At 48.8% G+C, this 23,260-nt stretch overlaps 1 protein-coding gene across 1 annotated transcript in view; it reads right to left on the bottom strand.

Moving 5' to 3' along the window:
• Positions 1-18,546, bottom strand: part of LOC311322978 (receptor-type tyrosine-protein phosphatase U-like) — a gene marked incomplete at both ends in the record, with an annotated part of 178,953 nt that extends 160,407 nt beyond the window's left edge. Inside the window, 1 exon segment of the mRNA XM_084455098.1 lies at positions 18,477-18,546. Within this exon segment, the coding sequence (XP_084311224.1) occupies positions 18,477-18,546 (70 nt within the window).
• Positions 18,547-23,260: the final 4,714 nt, after the last annotated feature.

Raw genomic sequence — 23,260 nt, 5'->3', positions numbered from 1 at the left:
TTACTATGATTCATAAGTACTGGATGTCTCAATCAAGCCCCCATTCACATTCAAGTGCTCCGTGGTGAACAAAAATCCAACATCAAACTGCCGATCAGCCCGCTGTGCGAAGCGAACGGGTAATAAGCCACAAATAACAAGATGTAAGCGTCATGCTGGACTTATTAGGAAGAGAGGTCAACGGTTACCAGCAGGAGGGAAATCAATCCTGGATTGGAGAATCTCTCTAGGGGTTCAGCCCAAGGTCACTCCGCCGTCAGGGAAGAGATATAACTCCCGGAGAGCATTGGAGAACTTCTCCATTTATCATCAGTAGCCCTGGACCGGCCCAGCCGACAGGCCGAATCTGTCCCTGTCCAGGAGAGAGGAGCCAGCGGTGTCAGGTTCCTATCTAAGGCTGGCCTCTCAGGCTGGTGTGCTACTTAAGAAGGTGGCGTCACTCTGCTGGAGATGTCCCAGAAAACTAGCAGAGCCAAACCCTATATCAGTATAGGGACGAGATGAACTGACCCTTCATATTACGCCAACGCACACATACACACACTTCCACACACAGCAAAATCCCACACTTATTGTGCACACACACACACGCACACCATCACTGAAGCTGCTCTTTGTCTCCCACACCTGGTTCATGAGAGGGATCTGTACCACACACCCCTCCTCCTCTCCTCTCCCCTTCTCTCCTCCCCTCCTCCTCACCCCTCCTCTCCTCCTCTCTCCTGCCCCTCCTCTCCTCCTCTCTCCTCTTCTCTCCTCCTCAACCCTCCCCTCCTCCTCTCTCCTCCCCCTCCCCTCCTCCTCTCTCCTCTTCTCTCCTCCTCAACCCTCCCCTCCTCTCTCTTCCTCCTCTCCCCTCCCCGCGTCCTCTCTCCCCCTCCCCTCCTCACCCCTCCTCTCCCCTCCCCTTCTCCCCTCCCATTGGTTGGTCCATGGGGGGGACAGAAGCTCCCCATAGAGATCTTCACTGAGGAAACATGCTCTGTCCCTATTAAAAGATCCACAGACCGGCTTGACTTCGCACCGCCGGTGGAGACCAATGATAAATAAATAACTAAAAAAAAGACAAATCCAACATGATGCCTATAACATCTTGACAAATGGTGGTGGGACCTAATGGCTTCTAAAAACAGGCCTCCGCCTTGTTCCACAGCACAGCTCACACGCACACTAATGAGACAAAGGTGCTGGGGAGAGTCTAGTGTTCACACACACACACACACACACACACACACACACACACACGACTCTGCAACAGGGGCCGAAGGGCCGGAGCAGACTGCAGCTGGAGACACTGGGCCTGCTGTGTGCTCGCCCTCGACAACAGCCTCTCTGTCAGGCCCTCTCATCTCTTCCGCTCCTCCTCCTCCTCCTCCGCATCGCTCCCTTGCTTCTCCTCCTGCCTTCTTCTTCTGTGGTGGAGGAGCTAGCTCAGAGATTCCTCTCGTGTCTCTGTAGAACTCTGTGCCCTCCGCCTCTGACTCAGCCGCACTCACTCTTCCCTTTTCCTCTCCGCTCCCTGCCTTTCTCACCCTCTGTTCTCTCTCTCTCTCTCTCTCTCTCTCTCTCTCTCTCCCTCCCTCTCTCCTCTCTCTCTCGCTCTCTCCTCTCTCACAAACACGCGCACACAGACTTTCTCTGCACTTTTTCAAATCCCCTCTCTCCCTCTCTCCATCACTCACTCCCCGCTCATCCCTCTCTCCTTAGCCCTCCCCTCCTCCCCCCCCCCCCTCCGGTCCTCTCCCCCTCATCCCTCTCTCCTTAGCCCCCCCCCCCCCCCCCTCCGGTCCTCTCTCCCTCATCCCTCTCTCCCCTCCCGCTCCCCCCCCTCCGGTCCTCTCTCCCTCTCTCTCTCCTGTGAACTCTGATAATGAGCGAGTGTACGGTCGTGCTTCCCTGCCCTCGTCTCTCAGCTGAAGCTCGCCCCCCTCGCCCGCGATACGGCTTAAACCCGGCAGCGTAGCGCTCGGCACCGCCGCATAGCGACTCACTGGGCCGGAATAAATCCGGAAAAAATAAAGAGCCGGCGCGGCCGTGACCCCGAATGGCCCCGCACCCCCGAAACCGAGCCCTCCCCGGATAAAAAAAACTCTCTGCGCTGATCCGGAGGGGGGGCAATGAACCCAGAAGCGTTCCTCCGGGAGGTGCCGCCTCCTCCTCTTCGCCCCGGACTTCACAAAGGACGACTGCAGCTGCTTAATACGCCGGGAAAAGGCTTGCGGTCCACTCCTGGTTCAGGCAGCCACTACGCAGACACACACACACACACCTCGCAAAATCAAGAGCTTTGCATGACAGTGATATTTTGGGTTTTCATTAAATGAAGGGATTTGGCTATGTCCCCGATATAGCGTGACCCGCCCCGGCGTACCTGGCACCTCGACGTCATTAAGCTAATAACCAACTGTCGGCCACACATTACCTATTCATTAGACCTTCACGCCTAAGCTTAAAAGCCTGGGAGAGACTCTGCATTCTACATTTATATAACCGGCGAGGCTTTTCACACACCGGCCCGGCGCGCCGCTCGGAGTCCTCCAACCGGCGCTGGATCTCTCTGTAGAGCCGCCGCCCGGCAATTACCGGGGTGTTGGTGCATGCCCCCCGGCTAGGACGCCACACACACGCCTTTGGTGTCCAGTCTGCCACCTCGCCTCGCATCAATCCCCCCCTCTCTCTCCCTCTCTCTCTCTCTCTCCGGCTTCCAGCCATCCCCTGCCTCACACACACACACACACACACACACACACACACACAAACACACAAACACACACACAATACCTTTCATTGCATTGCGCTGGCTAAAACACAATGTCTCATAATGAAAATTGCTTAAAATTAATCATTCTAATAATTTTTAGGAGGAGAGGGCGGAGAGGAGGAGGAGAGGGCGGAGAGGAGGAGGAGAGGGCAGAGAGGAGGAGGAGAGGAGGAGGAGAGGAGGAGGAGAGGGCAGAGAGGAGGAGGAGAGGGTGGAGAGGAGGAGGAGAGGGCAGAGAGGAGGAGGAGAGGGTGGAGAGGAGGAGGAGAGGGCAGAGAGGAGGAGGAGAGGAGGAGAGGGTGGATAGAAGGAGAGGGCATAGTGGAGGAGGAGAGGGTGGAGAGGAGGAGGAGAGGGCAGAGAGGAGGAGAGGAGGAGGGCGGAGAGAAGGAGAAGAGGGCAGAGAGGAGGAAGAGGACAGGGCGGAGAGAAGGAGCAGCAGGTGGAGAGAAGAGGAGGGAGGAGAGGAGGTTGTTTGGCTCTAGCAGTGAACCACCAGCCCCGTGCGGAGGGGAGGCGGCCACCCGCACCGACCTCGTGCTAATGACTCCTTTCTCCCTCCTCACTCCTGTCTCGCGCTCTCTCTCTCCTCCAACACCCTCTACAACTCTTTCGTCCTCTCTCTCTCTCTCTCTCCCTCCCACCCTCCCTCCCTCTCTCTCTCTCTCTCTCTCTCTCCTTTCTCCTCTGCCTCTCCTGATCACCCTGCCCTGGCATATAATCCCTCTCCAGCTGATTCTTAATTAAACACAGAAACACTTGGGCCCCGCGACTTCGTCCCGGTCACCGAGGAGGAAGGAAGGACGCCCAGATTGATGTCTCAGAGGGTTAAGCAGCTTGTTACTCAACCACTCTCTCCCTGTCGCTGGAGAGAGAGAGAGAGGGGGGGGGGGGGGGGGACCTGTCAGTCAACCCCAACCCTAATCTGCTCCCCCAATTAATCGCAGCCCACACAGCCCCCCCACACACACACACTCTCTCTCGCTCTCTCACGTGTATACACACACACACACACGCACACACATTCATCATTCTCATGGTTCCTAGCTGAACAATAGAGATTTGGACATCCCCATTAGGATTGGATTAGGTCAGCTTTGCGTGTCTGAGTGTTTGCGTGTGTATGCGTCTCTCTCTCCCTCTCTCTGTCTGTGTCTTTCACTCACTGTCTCTCTCTCTCTCTCTCTCCATCTCTCTCACCTAGTCTCTCTCTTGTCTCTTCCCCTTTCTCTCTCTCTGAGTGACAGCTGTAATTGAGAGCCAGACTTCAAGCCCAGCATAAAAAAGAGTGGATGACGGAGTTGGTAAAGTGTCAGAGGACGGGGGGAGGAGGAGTACTGGTGGTGGAGGCTGGGGAGATATGGGGGCCTGTAGATATGAAGACAATACATAACCTACTTTCCCCCGCATACGATTACACACGTCTGGGGCTGAGAACAATAACCGTGCGGGCGTGGGCCGACATCTTAATTTACGTGGGGGGGGGTTGTTGTCACTGAAGAGTGACAGTGACAAACACATTACTCACCAGCGCCACTCTCCTCTAGCTGCCGCTAGCTCTGACTAACTAGCATCCTTTAGGTAATAGGCCATCAACACAGAGGCATTATGTATGTGTGGCGCATGACTTACAAGATAAACGGCGACGTAAGAGATGGGAATGGCAAAGGCCCGTCTGCGCCTCCGCCTCCACCTCCTCCTACTTTCTTCCCCTCCCCTCCTCTCTCTCTCAAACCAAGCCAGCAAGCCACCGGTGGAAGACAAAGCGCTTGCCTACACAGTTTTCTGACTCACTGTAATGGATCCATTGGCATGGATTATGTACCCTAAAAACAAGCAACTGCTTGCTGCCTACCAGCTTGAAGCAGGGCCCCTATCTAGGTCAATGTGCTAGGGCAAACACAATAGACCTGGCATTGTGTCCGAGACAGGGTCATCATCCCCGCCTCATCCCCTGCGTCTGGACGGCATCATCCCGTGGATGTCGCCATGCCCTGGTCACAACACCATCTGTGTAGGCAGACATCAGTGAGGCTCTAGGACGAGGCTAGACGCCAGGATTAGGGTCGGGGTCTCACCCTCACCCCGCCCTGTCACTGTGCCATGACTCCAAACCAAGAGATCGAGCGGAAACGTGAGAGTTAAAGGTACCCAATGTAACGTGAATTTAAAAAAATCCGTTTTTGTTTATTTTCCAAATTCTTCGATTAAATGGTTCCTTGTTGTCTAATAAACATGTTGAATCACTCAAATGTATGTCCTACCTTGTATTTTCTTCGCTAAATGATATTTAGCTAATGTTTTGTATACAACGAAGTTGTCTTTTCCCGTGAAATTGAGCCAATCAGCGACAAACTCCTGGAAGATGTGGGTATAACGTCACTATTATGTGCTCGGCGCGTGTTCGTGCGCTTGCTCGTGCATCCTCGTGCGCGTGCTAGAAATTACGTACACACAATTTTCGGGGACCACCTTCTGAAATTTGCGTTAATTACATCCGGTACCTTTAACCGGAGTGATTACCCAGCCGGTTCCTGACTGCCTCCTCCCCATCCTCCACGCCTCTCTCTGTCTCTCTCTCTCCCTCTCTCTGACCGCCTCCTCCCTCTCCTCCACACCTCTCTCCGTCCTCTCTCCCTCTCTCTCTCTCTCTCTCTGACAGACTTCACCCGTCTCCCTCCACAAACTACCGACACCTACACCCAGAACGGTGATCCCTGTACATCCTCGTGCTCTGAGACACCAAAAGGTCACAGTCCCCAACATGTCACAATCAATCAATCAAAGCTTTATTTGTATAGCGCATTTCATACCCAGAGGCAACACAATGCGCTTTACAGAGAACAAGGGAGGTGGGCATACGACCCACTCTCTACATATTCCAGAGGGAAGCAAAAAAACAACATGTCTGGGATAAAATTTCACCAACAAACCAAGGACTACTTATATTCTTCCCCCCTGCTAATTGGCGTGTGTGGCCCTACTAGCGATTGTGAATGCAAACATGCTCGTATTTTACGGAGGGGGGGGGGTTGGGGGGGCTCACTGCCTGCCGAGGCAAACGTGTGGCAGGTGTTATCCCAGGTGCTGTGCTGCCAAAACAGGTACAGGCTGTTTGTGTTCGGAGATTATTTTTAAAAAGTGTAGGAAGGAGGAAGTGAGAGTACAGTCCTTCCAATCAGCATAAAAAAACCCAAATCCAGTCAGATAAATGGTGAAAATATATATTTCCTCCGAGAAACTCCACGAGTGTATACTGTTGTTCTTGTTTAATTGTTATTATAGTCTATTTCTCCAATAACTGTACTTATTGCTATATATATTCTACTAACATTAAGTTACTGCTCGTTGATTCAGGAGACTGTTTTACCACAGGAACCAATTCGGGGTTATGTTCTACTGGGAACAGCAGTCAGAAGAACACAGTCCCTGATTGGCCCGGCCAAAACATAATCGGATAATTATCTTTCCAGATAGGGGCAAGTCCAAACTGGTCTATGGAGCCAAACTGAAAGTGAACCTCAGAATCAGAATCAGAATACTGGTTTATTGCCATTGTACTTTTAAATACATGGGATTTTTTTCCCCCGACACTGTGGTGCTTACAACAAACAGCAATGGACAGGTGCAAGGACAGGACAGGACAGTGCATGACAGGGCTTGTAAAGTGCAGTAATACAAATATAGTGCAAAAAGTAGCAGTGCAATTGGACTACAAAGAGTCAGTACAAAGTCAGTTTAGTGCAGAAGTTGCAGGGGGTGGGGGAGAGAGTCAGAGGGGAGCCATGTTTAAATGGTTGATGTCCGTGGGGAAAAAACTGTTCCTGTGACGAATAGTTTTAGTCTTTAACGACCGCAGCCTCCTGCCAGAGGGGAGCGGTGTGAAGAGACCATAGCCCGGGTGGGAGGGGTCGGTCATGATCTTTTGGGCCTGCTTCAGTGCTCTGGAATTATGCAGGGTCTGGAGGGAGGGCGGGGCCTGGAGGGGGGGGGGCTGGAGGGAGGGCGGGGCCTGGAGGGAGGGGGGGGCCTGGAGGGGGGGCGGGGCCTGGAGGGAGGGCGGGGCCTGGAGGGAGGGCGGGGCCTGGAGGGAGGGCGGGGCCTGGAGGGGGCGGGGCCTGGAGGGAGGGCAGGGCCTGGAGGGGGGCGGGGCCTGGAGGGGGGCGGGGCCTGGAGGGAGGGCGGGGCCTGGAGGGAGGGGAGGGCGCAGCCCATCACCCTCTCCGCAGAGCCTATCACCCGACGCAAATTAGTCTGGTCCTTGACTGAAGCGGCGGGGAACCAGGTGGTGATGGAGAAGGTGATGATGGAACCAGGTGGTGATGGAGAAGGTGAGGATGGAACCAGGTGGTGATGGAGAAGGTGAGGATGGAACCAGGTGGTGATGGAGAAGGTGATGATGGAACCAGGTGGTGATGGAGAAGGTGAGGATGGAACCAGGTGGTGATGGAGAAGGTGAGGATGGAACCAGGTGGTGATGGAGAAGGTGATGATGGAACCAGGTGGTGATGGAGAAGGTGAGGATGGAACCAGGTGGTGATGGAGGAGGTGGGGATGGAACCAGGTAGTGATGGAGAAGGTGAGGATGGAACCAGGTGGTGATGGAGAAGGTGAGGATGGAACCAGGTGGTGATGGAGGAGGTGAGGATGGAACCAGGTGGTGATGGAGAAGGTGAGGATGGAACCAGGTGGTGATGGAGAAGGTGAGGATGGAACCAGGTGGTGATGGAGAAGGTGAGGATGGAACCAGGTGGTGATGGAACCAGGTGGTGATGGAGAAGGTGAGGATGGAACCAGGTGGTGATGGAGGAGGTGAGGATGGAACCAGGTGGTGATGGAACCAGGTGGTGATGGAGAAGGTGAGGATGGAACCAGGTGGTGATGGAACCAGGTGGTGATGGAGAAGGTGAGGATGGAACCAGGTGGTGATGGAGGAGGTGAGGATGGAACCAGGTGGTGATGGAGAAGGTGAGGATGGAACCAGGTGGTGATAGAGAAGGTGAGGATGGAACCAGGTGCTGATGGAGAAGGTGAGGATGGAACCAGGTGCTGATGGAGAAGGTGAGGATGGAACCAGGTGGTGATAGAGAAGGTGAGGATGGAACCAGGTGGTGATGGAGAAGGTGAGGATGGAACCAGGTGCTGATGGAGAAGGTGAGGATGGACTCGATGATGGAGGTGTAGAATTGTACCATCATGGTCCGTGGCAGGTTGAATTTATTCAGCTGACGCAGAAAGATTCTCTGCCGTGCCTTCTTGATCAGGGTGTTGACGTTCAATTCCCATTTGAGGTCCTGGGAAATGACAGCACCCAGGAAGCAGAGGGAGTCCACCTGCTAGATCAGGATGGTCTCACGAGGCTAATATAATCCTATTTCAATTAAACCAAGTGTCAATGAAGTCCGTTTTTAAATTCTGCCTTTAAATTCATTTAGAGTCACTAGATCCTGGAATTTATGTAAGGGCTCTGGGTTCCTCGCCTTCACCGCCATCGTCCTCCGTCTCCACCAGAGTCTCCGGGCACCCTGCCGTGCGGTCCAGTGAGCCGCCCCCGCGTTCCCGCTCCTCATCCCCGGAGTCCGACCCCCGAGCTCCCCAGCGCTCCACACGCGCTCCGTCACTGGTGAAGGCGTTCATTTTAATTGGTGAATGTGCTTAGGGCACGGCTCTGTGTATGTGTCTCCAATCAATCTACTCACACAGGCGTAGGACCCGCGGGGGACGGGGTGGGATGTGTCCCATTCAATACTGGAAACAGTTGGATTTGTCCCACACATAAATTACACTGTGGTGCGGGCGGAGAAAAAACTGTAGCTGACAAGCTGTTCACTTTCACTTTTGTCAGAGGGTCTTTTGTAGAGCAGGTTGCTCCACCAGCCTTGAATTTGAGGACGGTTTGGATGAGGTAATAAGTCTCTCAGTCATGTGGGTAACATAGCAAACTTCATGAAATTAAACTATGGATGTGATTAAATCAACAAATAAGTTTGGAATCAGAAAGTTTGACTGGTTGAGTTGGCCAAGCTGGCTGGCTATCAAAGATGGTTATTATAGCTATGGAAATGGCTTGTTTATATCAAGTAGCTATTCAGCTCTGTGACTTCAGTGGCAGGGAGGGACCGATCTCTCTGACTTCCAACCAACTAAACGCTGTTACTTTAGACATGCATCACTGCAACCATATTAGATTTTTGGGAGCAGGAAGGCAGCAGCAGTATGGAGACAAGAGGAGAGGAATGAGACTGGGTGAGGTCTTTAAAAAGGCTTAGTGATGACATGTTTTCTTCTGGTGGAAACAGAGATGTCAGTGTATGAGCATTTGTGCATCTGCAAAAAGGTGGTTTGAAATAATAAAAATCAATGGTTCAGTCTGTGACAAAACCTTCAGAGGTGATAGATATGAAAAAGGAGCAGACGGTTATATATAACCCAGAGATTGCACTGATCATTTCATTTGGTGACTGACTGCCCCTGCTAATAGTACCTCAGGATAATGGAAAAGTAAAAGAACAAAGTGCACAGAATAATGGTAAAGTAAAACAAATGGTCCTTTCTGTGGTAAATCCACACCCCCAATGTCAAGCCCTTATCTACTCAACAACCTACAAGAACTTGGTCAACCTCGCCAGATCTTCCCATAGTGCTCCTGTGGCGAGTACCCAGCCATTTAGCCTACTTTGATTGCTGTCCATATCAGTAGTGCTTGTTTCGTGTGTGATTCTATTGACTTATCCGGTTCTTGTCCATTTTTCTCCCCAGACTCGGTCCACAGAGCCGTTGCTTGCCTGCCAAGATAGAGATGAACTTTAATAATCCCCGTAGGAGGAAATTCCCCTGGATCAATACCTTGGATTGCTCGACCCCTGTTTCTGGACTTCGACCACAAAATTGGATTATGGATTATTGGACTTCCAATCTGATCTATCGACCCCCTTTCTGAACTTTCACTACGAATATGGATTATTGGACTTGTTGCTGAATTGTTATTTATTAAAGCCCTGTGGACATTCATATTTTTCTCCTGTCTCTGAGTCGTGCGTTTGGGTTCGTAACCAACCAAGCCATAACAGTTTAAGTTCATTTTGCAGGCTATTCCATGCAGATGGTGCAGAAAACAAAGGCCTTCTTTCCCAACTCAGTACAGCATAGTGTATTGAGACCGTAACCCATAATTGCCATGTTTTCTGGTTAGAAAGACAGATAAATCTACCCAATGGCCTTAGAGATAAAAACATACAGTACCAATGTCTAAGCCCACATATTGAGAGAGCAGGCCAATTGACTTTGGAATGCAATAGACAGTGATGAGTGAGGGCTCTACAGTTTGTTACAAAAAGCGCCATGATATATAGTATCCAACATATGGAAACAATAGACTGATGCATTCGTGTATAGATCAGCATAGTCCAGAACAACATTACTTCAACCCGACTTTGTCAGACATCAAAAGAAAAGACTTGTTACTAAAATAAAAACATCAACTTTTTCAGAGAGAGAGAGAGAGAGAGAGAGAGAGAGAGAGAGAGAGAGAGAGAGAGAGAGAGAGAGAGGGCGTGATGTTGAAGGAGGATAGAAGGCCTCCTCCTGTGGTGACAAGGCGAAGCATAGAAGCATAGGTGTTGCTGCTAAAACTGCATAGCCGTTGGCGGAGGCGGTGTTGGGAGAAAGGGGGGGGTGGGGGGGTAGCGACGGGGGGCTAAACGTCACCTTGAGCAGGCTGAGCTGGAGCAGGAACAGGTGCTGCTCTGCCCTTGTACGCTCCATGCAGGGACACAGCCCTGGCAGACAGGTTTTATTAATTTATTTAATTTATTTTACAATTTTAACTTTCCACTCAACTTTTAATATCTCTGCCGTTGCAAAGGGACACTCCAAAGCCCACAGGTTTGATAAGTTGAAGCGTCTACTTTAGAAAGTGTAATATCTTTCTCTCGGCTGTGAGGGAGCGTGGGCCCCCACCACTCTCCTTCCTCATCGCCGAGGGCTGCTTTTTAAGGACATATCAAACAGGGGGGTGGCATCTTTAAGCAAATGAGGCTGCAGTTCATCTCCAGACACGGGGTCGCCAGCGCTGACCTTCAACTGATGAGCCTGGGGATTCCTGAACTTAATATACTTTGGGGGCGGAGGAGGGGAACACACAGAGATGAAGAGAGGCAGAGCTGGAAGAGGGAGAGAGGAGAGGAGAGGAGAGGAGAGGAGAGGAGAGGAGAGGAGAGGAGAGGAGAGGAGAGGAGAGGAGAGGAGAGGAGAGGAGAGGAGAGGAGAGGAGAGGAGAGGAGAGGAGAGGAGAGGAGAGGAGAGGAGAGGAGAGGAGGGGAAAGGAGAGGAGAGGAGAGGAGAGGAGAGGAGAGGAGAGGAGAGGAGAGGAGAGGAGAGGAGAGGAGAGGAGAGGAGAGGAGAGGAGAGGAGAGGAGAGGAGAGGAGAGGAGAGGAGAGAGGCCAGATAAGAAATATCTTGTGGCACCTCATCTAGCCCAAAGCTGTGGCAGAGAGGTGAGCTGAGAGTGCAGGGGTTGTTATTTTGCAGGCCGGCCCGACTGTCATCTCCATCTTAAATGACACTGACAGCGCTGCCAGAACTGCCGTGCGGGCTCAACTTTGACCCGGCTGCTGATCCTGTCGCCATGGTTATGTCACTCGGCACTAAAAATAGATGGGTCGGGGGGGGGGGGGGGGTTATTTCTTTCCAGAACCGTCCGCCACCAGCCACATCATCATCTTCATCACCCGTCGCCGCTGGGCGGTCAGGGTAAAGGCCTGACGTCTGGGAAACAGCCCGGCGACGACAGCGGCTGAGCAGACGAGGGGGGAGCAAGCACGTCTCTGGCGAAGCGAGGACAACCGCCGAATATTCATAGCCACTATTCACGGGAAAGCTGTCAGAGGCAGTGACACGTCTCCCGGATGACGGGGACAGTCGGCAGCGCGCGGAGGCTAAATGGACAGCCGTCCCGCCCCAACGTCCGTGTCCTCGCGCGGCTCCTTTGGTCCGTGGCGGCCGCCCGGAGACAAACGGCGCCGGCCGGATCGCACGCTTGGCATTCCCGCTAGACGTTTCATCCGAGACGATAATGACTGCTCTTCGTCTGAGCAAATGATCCGTGAAAGCATCCCGTAAAAAAAATAAAATGAGTTTCAGCCAAAAGTGGTTTTCCGTTTGTTAGGTTTGCGCCTGCTAAGTATTTGTTTGACAGCGTGACACTTGACACGCCACCGTTGGTAGTTTCGCTAAATCGGTAATCGCTCCAGGTACCTGACTGGTGGCGAGGGAAGCCCCATTCACACCGGAGCGTGTCCACAGCCCTGTCCTGTCCCTGGTGTCCTGGGGATGAGGCAGACGGGACAGGTGTGTGTGTGTGTGTGTGTGTGTGTGTGTGTGTGGGAGGGGGGGCATTCCCCAGACGTGCTGAAAAGCTCAGAGAGTGACGGCGTCTCCTGCCGTTCACGGGTACTGTTCCGCCTCCCTCTGGCTCATCCGTTGCCACAGCAGCGGCTGGAGCTCAGCCAATCCGCCGGAGCCAGGCTCTCGGCGAGTTCAGCGGCGCTTTGCATATCTGTCACGGGAGGCAAACTCTCGGAGAGAGGGATAGCCTTCCGCTTTCAGGACAGCTGATTAGTCACAGACACACTGGATTTATTCGCCTTTTACCCGTAGAGTCCTGCTGACTCTTCTCTATCTATCAGCCCCTTCCAGCTCATATCCAGAACTCTAAAGAAGAAAAGCGTCACTAATAACGCGGCTCCATAAGTCTACAACGCTGCTCTACTCTTGACACCGGTCACGGAGGGATAAGGAAGTCAAGATGTCCATGGCAATTAGAAGAAGCACCCTCTCCTCAATCCCTAAGTTGATTAGCGAGCTGGAATTTCCCACTTGCACTAAGTGAGCATGTCCACAACAGAGAAGTTAACGAGAGAGTCTTTACATGTGAGGAGAGCTGACAGGCCATGTGGGGGCCTGCTGGCACCCTTCCAGCTGTCTAATAACGGCTCGTGGGGGTCGAGGGAGAAGCAACACTTTGGTAGCACCTGGAGAAGCAAAGTGACAGCTGAAGGGTCCCTGTTTCCCTTTCCCATGAGGCCGTGCGGGTCCAGCGCAGGCCTATCTGGCAGCGCTGTCAGCTTGGCTAACGGAGCGCGGCGCTGACGGGCGGAGCGCCGCTGTGACACGTGCAGTCCTGGCCGATCAGTGTCACAACCGTGGAATGTGGCGCTGTGGCTCGCCGAGACGGTGGTCCCGACGACGGCGACAGTGTTCGGTGTCACCGTGACACCATGTCCCCAACACTGCCACTTAAAGGGATGTTCTGGAATTTTTGAACTTGGGCCTCGTTTTCGACTTACCTATGATGTTTTTGACTGATGGAGATCATTTTCAGCTAATTCCATGCTGTAGATGGCTTTGGGTCATTCCAATTTCCACTGGTGGTGGCTAATGCTAGTGCAACACAATGAAGTCACATTAGCCTGTCCAACAAACACCCCCAAACACCCAAAGTGCACCCAAAAACAAATTAAATATGAATAAAGTCTCTCGGGATTCTTTTGTGTCCATTTACCATCCGTTTTGAATTCAAACTATCGTCCAATCCGTTCTGGTTTGTTGGTTTGTGGAGCTTATATTTCTGTCTGTGAGTCGGCAGGCAGAGTAACACTCAGTTAGATCCGTCTACAGCCAGCCTGGAGCCAGCGCTTGTCAGTGTCAACAAAGTGCGAGCACGAGCATTGGGTGTTTGGGGGTGTTTGTTGGACAGGCTAACGTAACTTCATTGTGTTGCACTAGCATTAGCCACCACCAGTGGAAATTGGAACGACCCAAAGCCATCTACAGAATTGAACTAACTGAAAATAATCTCCATCAGTCAGAAACATCAAAGGTAAGTCGAAAATGAGGCCCTAGTTAAAAAATTCCAGAATATCCCTTTAAGGGTTCTGCTCCCTACATCAAGCTACGGTATGGCAAGTTGAGTACCTAAACACACACACACACACAGGTGCACACACATAAACCTCCACAACTAAAACATTTTCAAACAGGCGTTCACATTAATAGCCTCACCCAGTGATTTATTCCACTGAAGCATTCAGTTCAGATCTGTAAAAGGCAGCCACAAACAAAAAGCAAAAAGCTTTCTCAGAAAGCACAGAGTGTCTTCTGAACTAGGGGAACGTCTCAATAAACAAGACTTTCACTCTATATTTGAAAGCAGAGACGTGACAGACAGGGGGGCTGGGGGACAACAGAAGGCCGCCATAGCTGGGAAAGGAACAATCAAGGTTGCCAGGTGAAACAGTGCTTTTCACCGTCTCCCTCAGCACTCCAACTACTAGAAAATATTCTTCACCAAAGCAACCACTGGCATGCCCCAGACCTGACCCACAGCAGTAAAAGAACATCATTAGATACAAAGGGAAAACATATATTCACACTGCAGTCATCTTTAAAAGCAGCCAAGCTTGCCAAGAGCTAGACCAACTCTTCCAATAATTTGATTTTTTTAGGGTGCTGATGTCTTCAACTACTAAAGTAATCAAAAGCAATTTTTCGCATCTTAAAATTCAGTTGAACACTCAAACCAGCGACAAAAGGCACTTGGCCAAAAGCTATTACATATGTTGAGCACAATCTTAATGACAAACCTAATAGCCTATGGGTGTAGGAAATAACAGTGGAGACAATTTAAGTTCCTCAGAAGTCATCCGAGCAATGCAACAGGCAAGGCTGTCAAGAGCACATGCTGTACCAGACAGCTAGTGCTGTACCAGATAGGCTCGCGCTGTACCAGACAGCTAGTGCTGTACCAGATACCGGCTAGCGCTGTACAACTGTGATCCGTCTGTTTGAAGAGGGGAATAAAGCACAGAGAGTTGACTAGAAGCTGTCTGACTGGTCATATGGTGAAGGACACTTCCTTGACACACGCTTCATTATTAAATGAAGAGCAAGATATTGTTAAGCGTTGCAGTCACTTCTCTAGGACGTGACGTGTGTGTCTGTTCATAGCATGAGATTTAGACCAAATACCGTTGTACACCAGCAGAGGGCTGTAGAGACTGCTTATAAACCTGCACCGCTTACTTCACCACCTGGGCGATTTTTGCTATAAGCTTACAGAGCTAGCAAATGTTTTCTACATTTCATCATTAATTCAGCAATTTATTTGTAATTATATTGTCATAGCTTTGATTTTAAAAAGCATTATAATAGTAATAGTATATAATAAAAAATAAAATAAAAAATATTTGTCACATGTAATGTACGTGTACAGTTACAGTGAAATGTTGCTGCCAGCTCCAAGATTATGCTCAATACAGAAACTCCAATACTCAATTTACATGTTACAAATTTACAAATTACACAATAAGTACCATTTCTATACAGTATAATAGTAAGATAAAATAGATACTGGTCTGGATGGATTATGTAAATGCTATATATGGATGAGGGCTGTCAATTAAACACATTAATTAGATTAATTAATTATGTAAACATTAACATAATAATAAAACTGTACGCTAATTAATCACATTCATCAATTTCGTCCAGCTGTAGGTGGCACAGTTGCCACGCCATTGCCTGATTTAACATTATTGATGTAACAAACTTAATTTGGACCTTAATGACCCTGTAGGCTGTCATGCAAAAGCATTATTGCCTTCAAACAAGATGGATCTCGTGGAGGTGGATAATCAGACTTTGCTCTCTAAACGGAGAGTTTACTTTAAAAAAACTCCCAGATGGGACAGTTAATAAGAGCGTGGTCGTGTGCAATATCTGCAAGAAAGAATTTGCATACCATTGGAGCAGTTCTAGCCTATCATCTCAGTGCTGTCAGCCCATGCTTTCACTTCAGCTTCTAGTGTCCTGGCCAGCCAATCCTCTGTTAGTTTGTTCATCTGAGGTTTAAAATCAGTCAAAAGAATCAGGTCAATAAGAATTCGCTCCTCGTGATTTCTGCTCCCTTTGACCTCGCCAGTCGACCCCTCGGTCACCATCTCACGCGAGTCTATAATACAGTATAGCTGCACAATTAAAGTCTGCTAGTCTGATTCAACGGATTTAGGTTTTGGCAATAAACCTCGTCATTCGTTGTCATGCCCAATCAGTGGCGAGACTGGAGACGCAAATTAATCGGATTCGGGCCGAGAGATTCTCTCGGCACCAATCAGATTCGATCCAGACTATTTTGCAAGAGCACCGTTGCTGCGTCCGGGGCTGGCTCCGCCCAAGACCACTGTGATTGGTCTCCCCCCTATTGTAGAATGGTAATATGTCCAGCCAGACCTGTCTCCGGTGCTGGCACAGCGTAAACCAAGTGTGGAGATAGGTCTGTCTGTCTATGCGATGCGAGACTAAAGTCTGCCATCTCCTCAGTCACCAGGCCCCGACAGAAGACTTCATTCTCTTGATACAGAGCATAACAGGCAGCTGTTGTGAGATGACCGCTACGCGACATAGACAATAATGTAATGTCTTTGAATGGAAATATCTTCATTTGGGGGTTTTTGCCAGCAAAAGATTGATATGCAATCAATTTGTGGTTAATTTGATTAATTCAACTCAGATTGGTTAACAGCCCTAATCTGAATATGAATGAATGAATAAATAACCCGTGGGGGGCATGGGTGTGTTATGTACATGCTATAATCCCAGGTGGGGGGGTACTGACATTTCCATTTGCACGTGGTTATGTTATGTACACTAGATATTCTATATACACTAGATGTAGCTAATAGCTATCATCATTCCATTGTAGGTACAGGAACAATCCTTATTCCAAAATATAATAACTACAAAAAGCACAATTGCACACGTATGCTTTTTAGTTACTACAGTTGTTGTCTTTAATGAGAGCAATTTGAAAGCTTTGCCCGAACCGAGACATGTTCAGTTAATCATAGATGTGTGATTTTCTCTTTACCGCTCACTACCGACAGAACATACATCATGGACTTTTCTCCATCTGCTGCTTGGCTGGCGGCACCCCTGGAGAGCTGCCTTAGTGTTGGAGTGATTTTCTGTCAGATTAAGAATCAAACAGTGCACCCCCATGTCCTTGCTCCAACCTCCTGAACGCCCACTACACAATCTCACGCCAGCGTCTGTACGCTCATATGTGGTCTCCCCCCAATCAGGGTGTGTTTGCTGTTGCGTGCCTCTGCTGCGGATGGTGGAAAGAGACGCAGAGATTCATTCCAGCTCCCAGATTGAATTACCTCCCAGCTCCGACTCCAAGCTAAGATAACGGGAGGGGAGTGCAAGCCGGTCTGACACAAAGGGGGTTTTAGCCCAACAAACCTGCTCAATCACACACTCAAGGGGGTGCATCTATAGGCCTGGGCAAATAAACTCATAGCAAGAGCAACTTGATACAGACAGGAAAGGATCAGGGTACACACACACACGCACGCACGCACGCACGCACGCACACACACACACACACACACACACACACACACACACACACACACACACACACACACACACACAGTCTCTCACTGACCACTAGCGAATATTTGGTTCATATACAGTAATTGCCACTAAAAGCAAAGGGAGCTTGTTTGCATTGCTATAATAAGTGAAGTTTAAGTCCATAATGTGGTCTAGAGGCACCATGCATTAACATACACAACAGCTTGAATGGGAGTTTGCTGAGCAACTGCTCAGGATCTAATAATGTTCTTGGTTGCTGTAACAGATACCGAGAGACAGATTATTTATAACGTAGCCTACACAGCCCTTCCCACAGGGAGTTCTGCCACATGTAGGCCACACTTCAGTTGTAAAACTCTCGAGACAAGTCCCACCAGTCCCAGTCAGAACTATCTTAACGAACAGAACCCCATATAGTTTTACATCCTTAGGAATGCTAGTCAGAATGGGACTGGAGGCTAGGATTATGAGGATTGTTTCACAGTGGAAATGAATGATACATGTGTCTACTGCTTCAGGCCTTTGACCAGTTTCAGCAAGATGAACACTGACAGTGAAATCGTATTGGGTATCATGACAGTGAAACTGACAGTCAATTCAAAAGCTTTTTTTCCAATGGAATTGCATTTTTCGAAATGACTTATCGATGAGAAATGCGTTTCAATTTGCATTATTGATAAACAATTTAAGAGACAGACAATTTAAGAGACAGACATTTCACTTAATTACAACTCATAATGCATCTGTGTGCGTGTCTTTGTGTGTGCGTGCGCGCCGAGTGTTTGTGTGCGTGTGTGTGTGTGAGAGATGGCGACAACTACACTTAGATAAGACTTGGAGTTAGAGATAGATAGGCATAAACAATAACAGTATTATACGACAAGATGTGCTGTTTAATTATTAAAATCAATCATGCTTGAATTTCATAATAATCGTTTATACTCCAATGTGATTAATTCCTAATTCACTAGAGAAAAAACGCACCGGCTGTTTGTCGATGTAGCCTAGGACCGATCTTAAAAAAGAAAATGTCAAATGAAGGATGGACAACTTTTGTCCATGACGCATCCGAATCAAAATTGCCTACCACAGCAGATCTTGTCCATAATTACAAAAAACCCTAAAGGACAATACTTAAATAGTATTCGACAAGTCTCAAAGTTCCTAAAGACGGGTATTTCCCTACCTATAAAGTGTAAACGAGTGTATAGGCGACACATGCATAGTCAAATTACACAGGTGCGCAGTGCGCGTTCCGAACACGACAGCGGTATTTACCTGTTGGTCCTTCCATATTATCGGCGTAGATTCTAACTAACAGCATCAGTAGAAATGTTCCAGTATTCATTTTGGCGTTTTAGTCCAGTTTGTTCATCGGGTGAAATCCTACTAGAAACTCCGGCAGGACTGGAGAGAAGTTGTGCGCCCGAGCCCATTCATTGCTGATTTCCTGCTGAAGCAATGTTGAGTTCCTCCACGCGAAACACGGAGGCAAATTTGAGCCGCTACAGCTGACGTAAGGGCAAAGACTTCAAAAAGAGCTTTTTGTGCCACTTACTTTACACTATAGGAGCATTGGCGCAGGAATACGGTCCTACAGCGCTCCCAGGTGGTGACTCTAAAAACAACCTTACAGCTGAGCAGCTGGCTATGGCTAACGTCGTACAGTACATGTAGGCTAGTAATCATATTATAAAGAGAAAGTAGTCTACATTTGTGTTTGGCGCTTAATTGATACAAATGGGTGCTGTGAAGAATATTTTCACGATATATATTATGTGGATGCAGTGCAGTCTCTGTAGGCCCCATTTTTCAAAGTGTGACCGATGGTGTTTTTCATAGAGCAGTACTGGGGGCAGCCTATGCCAGAAGCCTATAGTGGTTGAAATTCAGGAGAATGCAGCTTGGAGAAAAACTGTGGCCTTTGGCAGTCTGCTTTCATAAAAGGTCAGCGAGAGTCACTGCCTCCATAATAGGCAGTGCCCCCAAACCTCTCTTCCTGGAACAGAGCTGGGACTGAGATGGGTGGATGCTGGGAGCTATCAGATCCTGGAGGAAGAACTGTGGGCAGATTCACAAACTTTAGAATTAATGTTCTATCACTCAACATGTAATCTTACATTTCTTGGAGGAAGGGAAGATAAGATGGTGTTATTGATTCAAGAAAGCAATTAATTTGTTTTCTGGCTGTTTGTGCACTCAGTGAGGCCAGTGAGGGTGTGTGGAATGTCAAGACGAACGGCACACTATTTTTCAGGGTACTCATGCATCCACTTCATATCATTTCCCATTAAGACTACATGGCAATAGCTGAGTGAAATGTTTGGAACAATTAACAAAATTGCAATTAATTGGACTCTATGAACAGACTCGGGTACAAAACCTGTGTTTGTCAATCAATCAATCAAAGCTTTATTTGTATAGCGCATTTCATACCCAGAGGCAACACAATGCGCTTTACAGAGAACAAGGGAGGTGGGCATACGACCCACTCTCTACATATTCCAGAGGGAAGCAAAAAAACAGTAATCACCCGGGGGCCAGATAAGTGAGCTGTAAAAATTCTTCCCTGACCCCTCTCAACAAGGCGATCGAGCAAGCTCCAGGAGTATGTTTGTCTACCGGCTACGAACATTTATGAAGCAATACATTGCATTGAATTACATTTCAGAGTGAGAGAGGCTAAAAACATCATAGGGGAGAGAATATTCTACGGACATGCTACATCATCCACAGTAGACACAGGGGTATCTATCGGACTTCGTGAGGTCTGCTGGTGACAGTGGGGCATCCACTGAAACCTGGTTAGAAGATAGGAGAGAGAGAGGCACCAGGGAGAGGGAAGGCAGAGGGAAGGCAGAGCAGGGTTAGTAGCACATAGTCATTCAGACCACAGATATTGAAACAGGCAACCTGGGGCAGGCTCCTGGAATATATTTGTCTAATGGCTAAGAACATTTAAAGAACAATAACTAATAGTAAATTAAGTTTAAATTAAGTTTTCGGAGCAAGAAAGGCTAAGAGCAAGAAAGGCTAAGAGCATCAGGTCCAGGCCAAAGCCGGATGTGGACTGATGTGTCTTGTGTGTACATGTGTGTGTGTGTACTAAATACTACGATATCCACAGCTCCGCAGCTGACACTGGACCTGGTTAGAGGATAGGAGGGAGAGAGAGAGACACTAGGGGAGACAGAAAAACGGTTAGTAGCACACTGAGTCATTGAAGCAACACAAGTCAGAACAAGCCTGTTTCAGGATAACCAGCTTCTGTACACTACTTGATATACATACATTGCATAGCAGGACAAGTATCAATGTATACAGAGGATTCACAGGTAGGTTTGAGGCTGCCTTTCTGAATCTCAGGGCCTTAGCTAGTGATTGTAGGCTAGGTCGAAAAGGTACGTCTTGAGGTCTCGCTTGAAGACCTCCGTTGTTTCAGCCCTTCTTAGGCACTCCGGTAGGGTGTTCCAGAGGTTGGGGGCATAGTTTGTTTTTTTCTTTCTACTATCCAGGACTGTACCCCCACCAGAGCCTGCCCCCCCCCCCCAACCAGGCCGGGCATGGAGGCAGGGACTTGAAGGGGCATCCTGTTCTATTTAAATGTGTATTTATATGTCTTTTTATATGACCTCTATTTTAATAAAGGTTTAAATTAAAAGTTAAAAAAAAACGTGTCCGGATCCTTTTCATTAAAGGTTGGAACGAGCCGCAAACTCGTCCTAATGTCAAATAAAGGGAGCAGGTTAAGAGCACCCCCAGGCATGGCCACACCCCCAGGCATGGCCACACCCCCAGGCATGGCCACACCCCCAGGCATGGCCACACCCCCCTGGGGCCTACCGGGCTGACCTAGCTCGAGCCGACGAGCCTCAAGTTTTAACTTCTCCTGCTCAACTTGTAATCTCTCACGTTCCAACTGCATAGATTCACGTTCCTTTTCACGGTCCGTTTGCAACAAATACATTTCTCTATGCTGCTCAAAAGTCCACCCGGACCCCGATGCGATAACCAATCCCCACTTTCGTCTTTCCTATGAATAACACCTTTAGCCACTAAAGAATCAACCAAAGCAGCTACTAGGCTGTCCTTAACTCGAGCACTACTGCTACTAATAGCAATACCATAGTGCTTCGCTATATCCATAAGCTGATCCTTGGTAAAATCAGCCAAACCGGAGTCCGAAGGAGTCGACAGAAAATCATCGACAGCAGCCATAATGACCCGATGTTATATTACTAACCGAAAGTCACATATGCAGGTTGTTATGCAACCTACGTCCCGAAGCAAGCGACCAAACAATGAATGAACTAACCACACGAAACTATTGAATGAACCAAAGCAAAACCAGGGACCAATCACATGTTGACGCGCTGTGACGCACAGCGGCCGAATCCACACAGCCAACGCAGAATGCGCTTCCCCTCTAACTGCCTACCGAAAACTCTCTCATCTCCCCCCCTAGTCTTCATGTGACCACATAACGGCGGGTATTTATGCACTAAAACCCGCTGCTGCGGGGAAGAGCGATCGGCAAGCCGACAACCCGCCCGGAGCAGGGACGTGCTCCCGAGACTTTTGTCTCTAACCGCGTTCGCCACAACACTACAACCCCCCCTCAACGAACCCCAAAGGGGACTCGCTGCTCTCCTGACCAGGGGAATGAGCAGAGCGCAAAGTGCACCAGCTGCATAGACCCACCCGCCGACGCACAAACGCAAACCAGTAAACAAAGACGACGGTCCCAACCAAAACTATTCCTGACAATCGCAAAAATAGCAATAGCAAAATAGTAGCCTACTAAAGCTTAGCACTAAACTCCCCCCCCCCATAAAACAACAAACGCAAACAACGCAACACAAACAAGAAAACCGAAAACTCACCAAAGCGCGACTCCCAGAACAACAACGCACAGAAAACCAAACTAACAACCACAAAGGACGAGCCCCCACTTTTGTTACGACCCAGCTCGTAGAGTCGCAACAAAAAGGGGAGTCACACTACCAAAGCAGACTTTTAAGAATATTTAATACTTGGCTACTTAAATCATACAAACAATAATCAATAATCAATTAGTATGGGATGTGAATATCAGTATATCAGTGGTGTAGTGTAATGTATGGATGGATGCAAAGATAACAGTATGGTGAAGGTGGATGTAGCAAGGTGTAAACCAAAAGTCTAAATCAGAACTAAGGTGCTCCTGGGGAGAGAGAGAGAGAGCTCTGCTCCTGGATGGCCCTTATACTTCAGGCACACCTACGCCAGGTGCACCTGATCAGGAGCCACTCCCAGACTCCACCTGCTGGACTGGGAAGAAAAGACCCAGCCTATTTCCAACCCCCAGCCAGGGGACTGGGAGTCGTCACAGTATCACAAGCAAATCTATGAAATATGCTGACCTTTCATACTTTGTTGCATACTTAATATTTCTGCAGGCAAGTGGGTATGACTCACAGACATGTATATGAATGTATGCTTAATGGAAAATCACGACACTGTCCTCTACAGAGTTATGAATATCATCAAAGCTATTTACTGTAGCCGTAGGAAATGTACAGGAGATGGTAATAGTGGATCAAGATAGGCAGGCAAGCCTTTTTCAGGGTGGAATATTTGACAAATCTCAAAAATATTTTGCATTCAGCTACAAGTGCATTTCATTCATTTGGTTTTTATTTCATGCAAATACATTTTCCTATAAACGTATGGTTTGAGAAAGTTCATCAATAAAGCAAAGGAAAGAACCGGGCCTGCCTGTGAGCTCTCAGAAACGCAATATAATGTTCATTATTCCCCCTTTTTAAAGCAATATGTTATACCCAAAGCGGTGTTGTCACAGAAATAATCACTGAAGTGTTAGCAAGACAGCTGCATAACATACAGTATGCACATACTAATTAATCAGCACTCAAGATAGTTTTGTCATCGAGACCAAAAGAAGTACTATTTTACATAATTGAGTCTTTGAAGAGCTTGCCAGTGCTCGGGGGTTGGGGGGACCACTGCCAAGACAGATAAAATATCCTACCCTGTGAGTTAGTTAGCTCAGGAGATATGAG

The sequence above is a fragment of the Borostomias antarcticus genome (assembly GCF_949987555.1).
Source record: "Borostomias antarcticus genome assembly, chromosome: 21".
NCBI lineage: Eukaryota > Metazoa > Chordata > Actinopteri > Stomiiformes > Stomiidae > Borostomias > Borostomias antarcticus.
The sequence above is the reverse complement of the archived record's forward strand: the minus strand, read 5'-3'. Positions and strand labels throughout refer to the sequence as shown.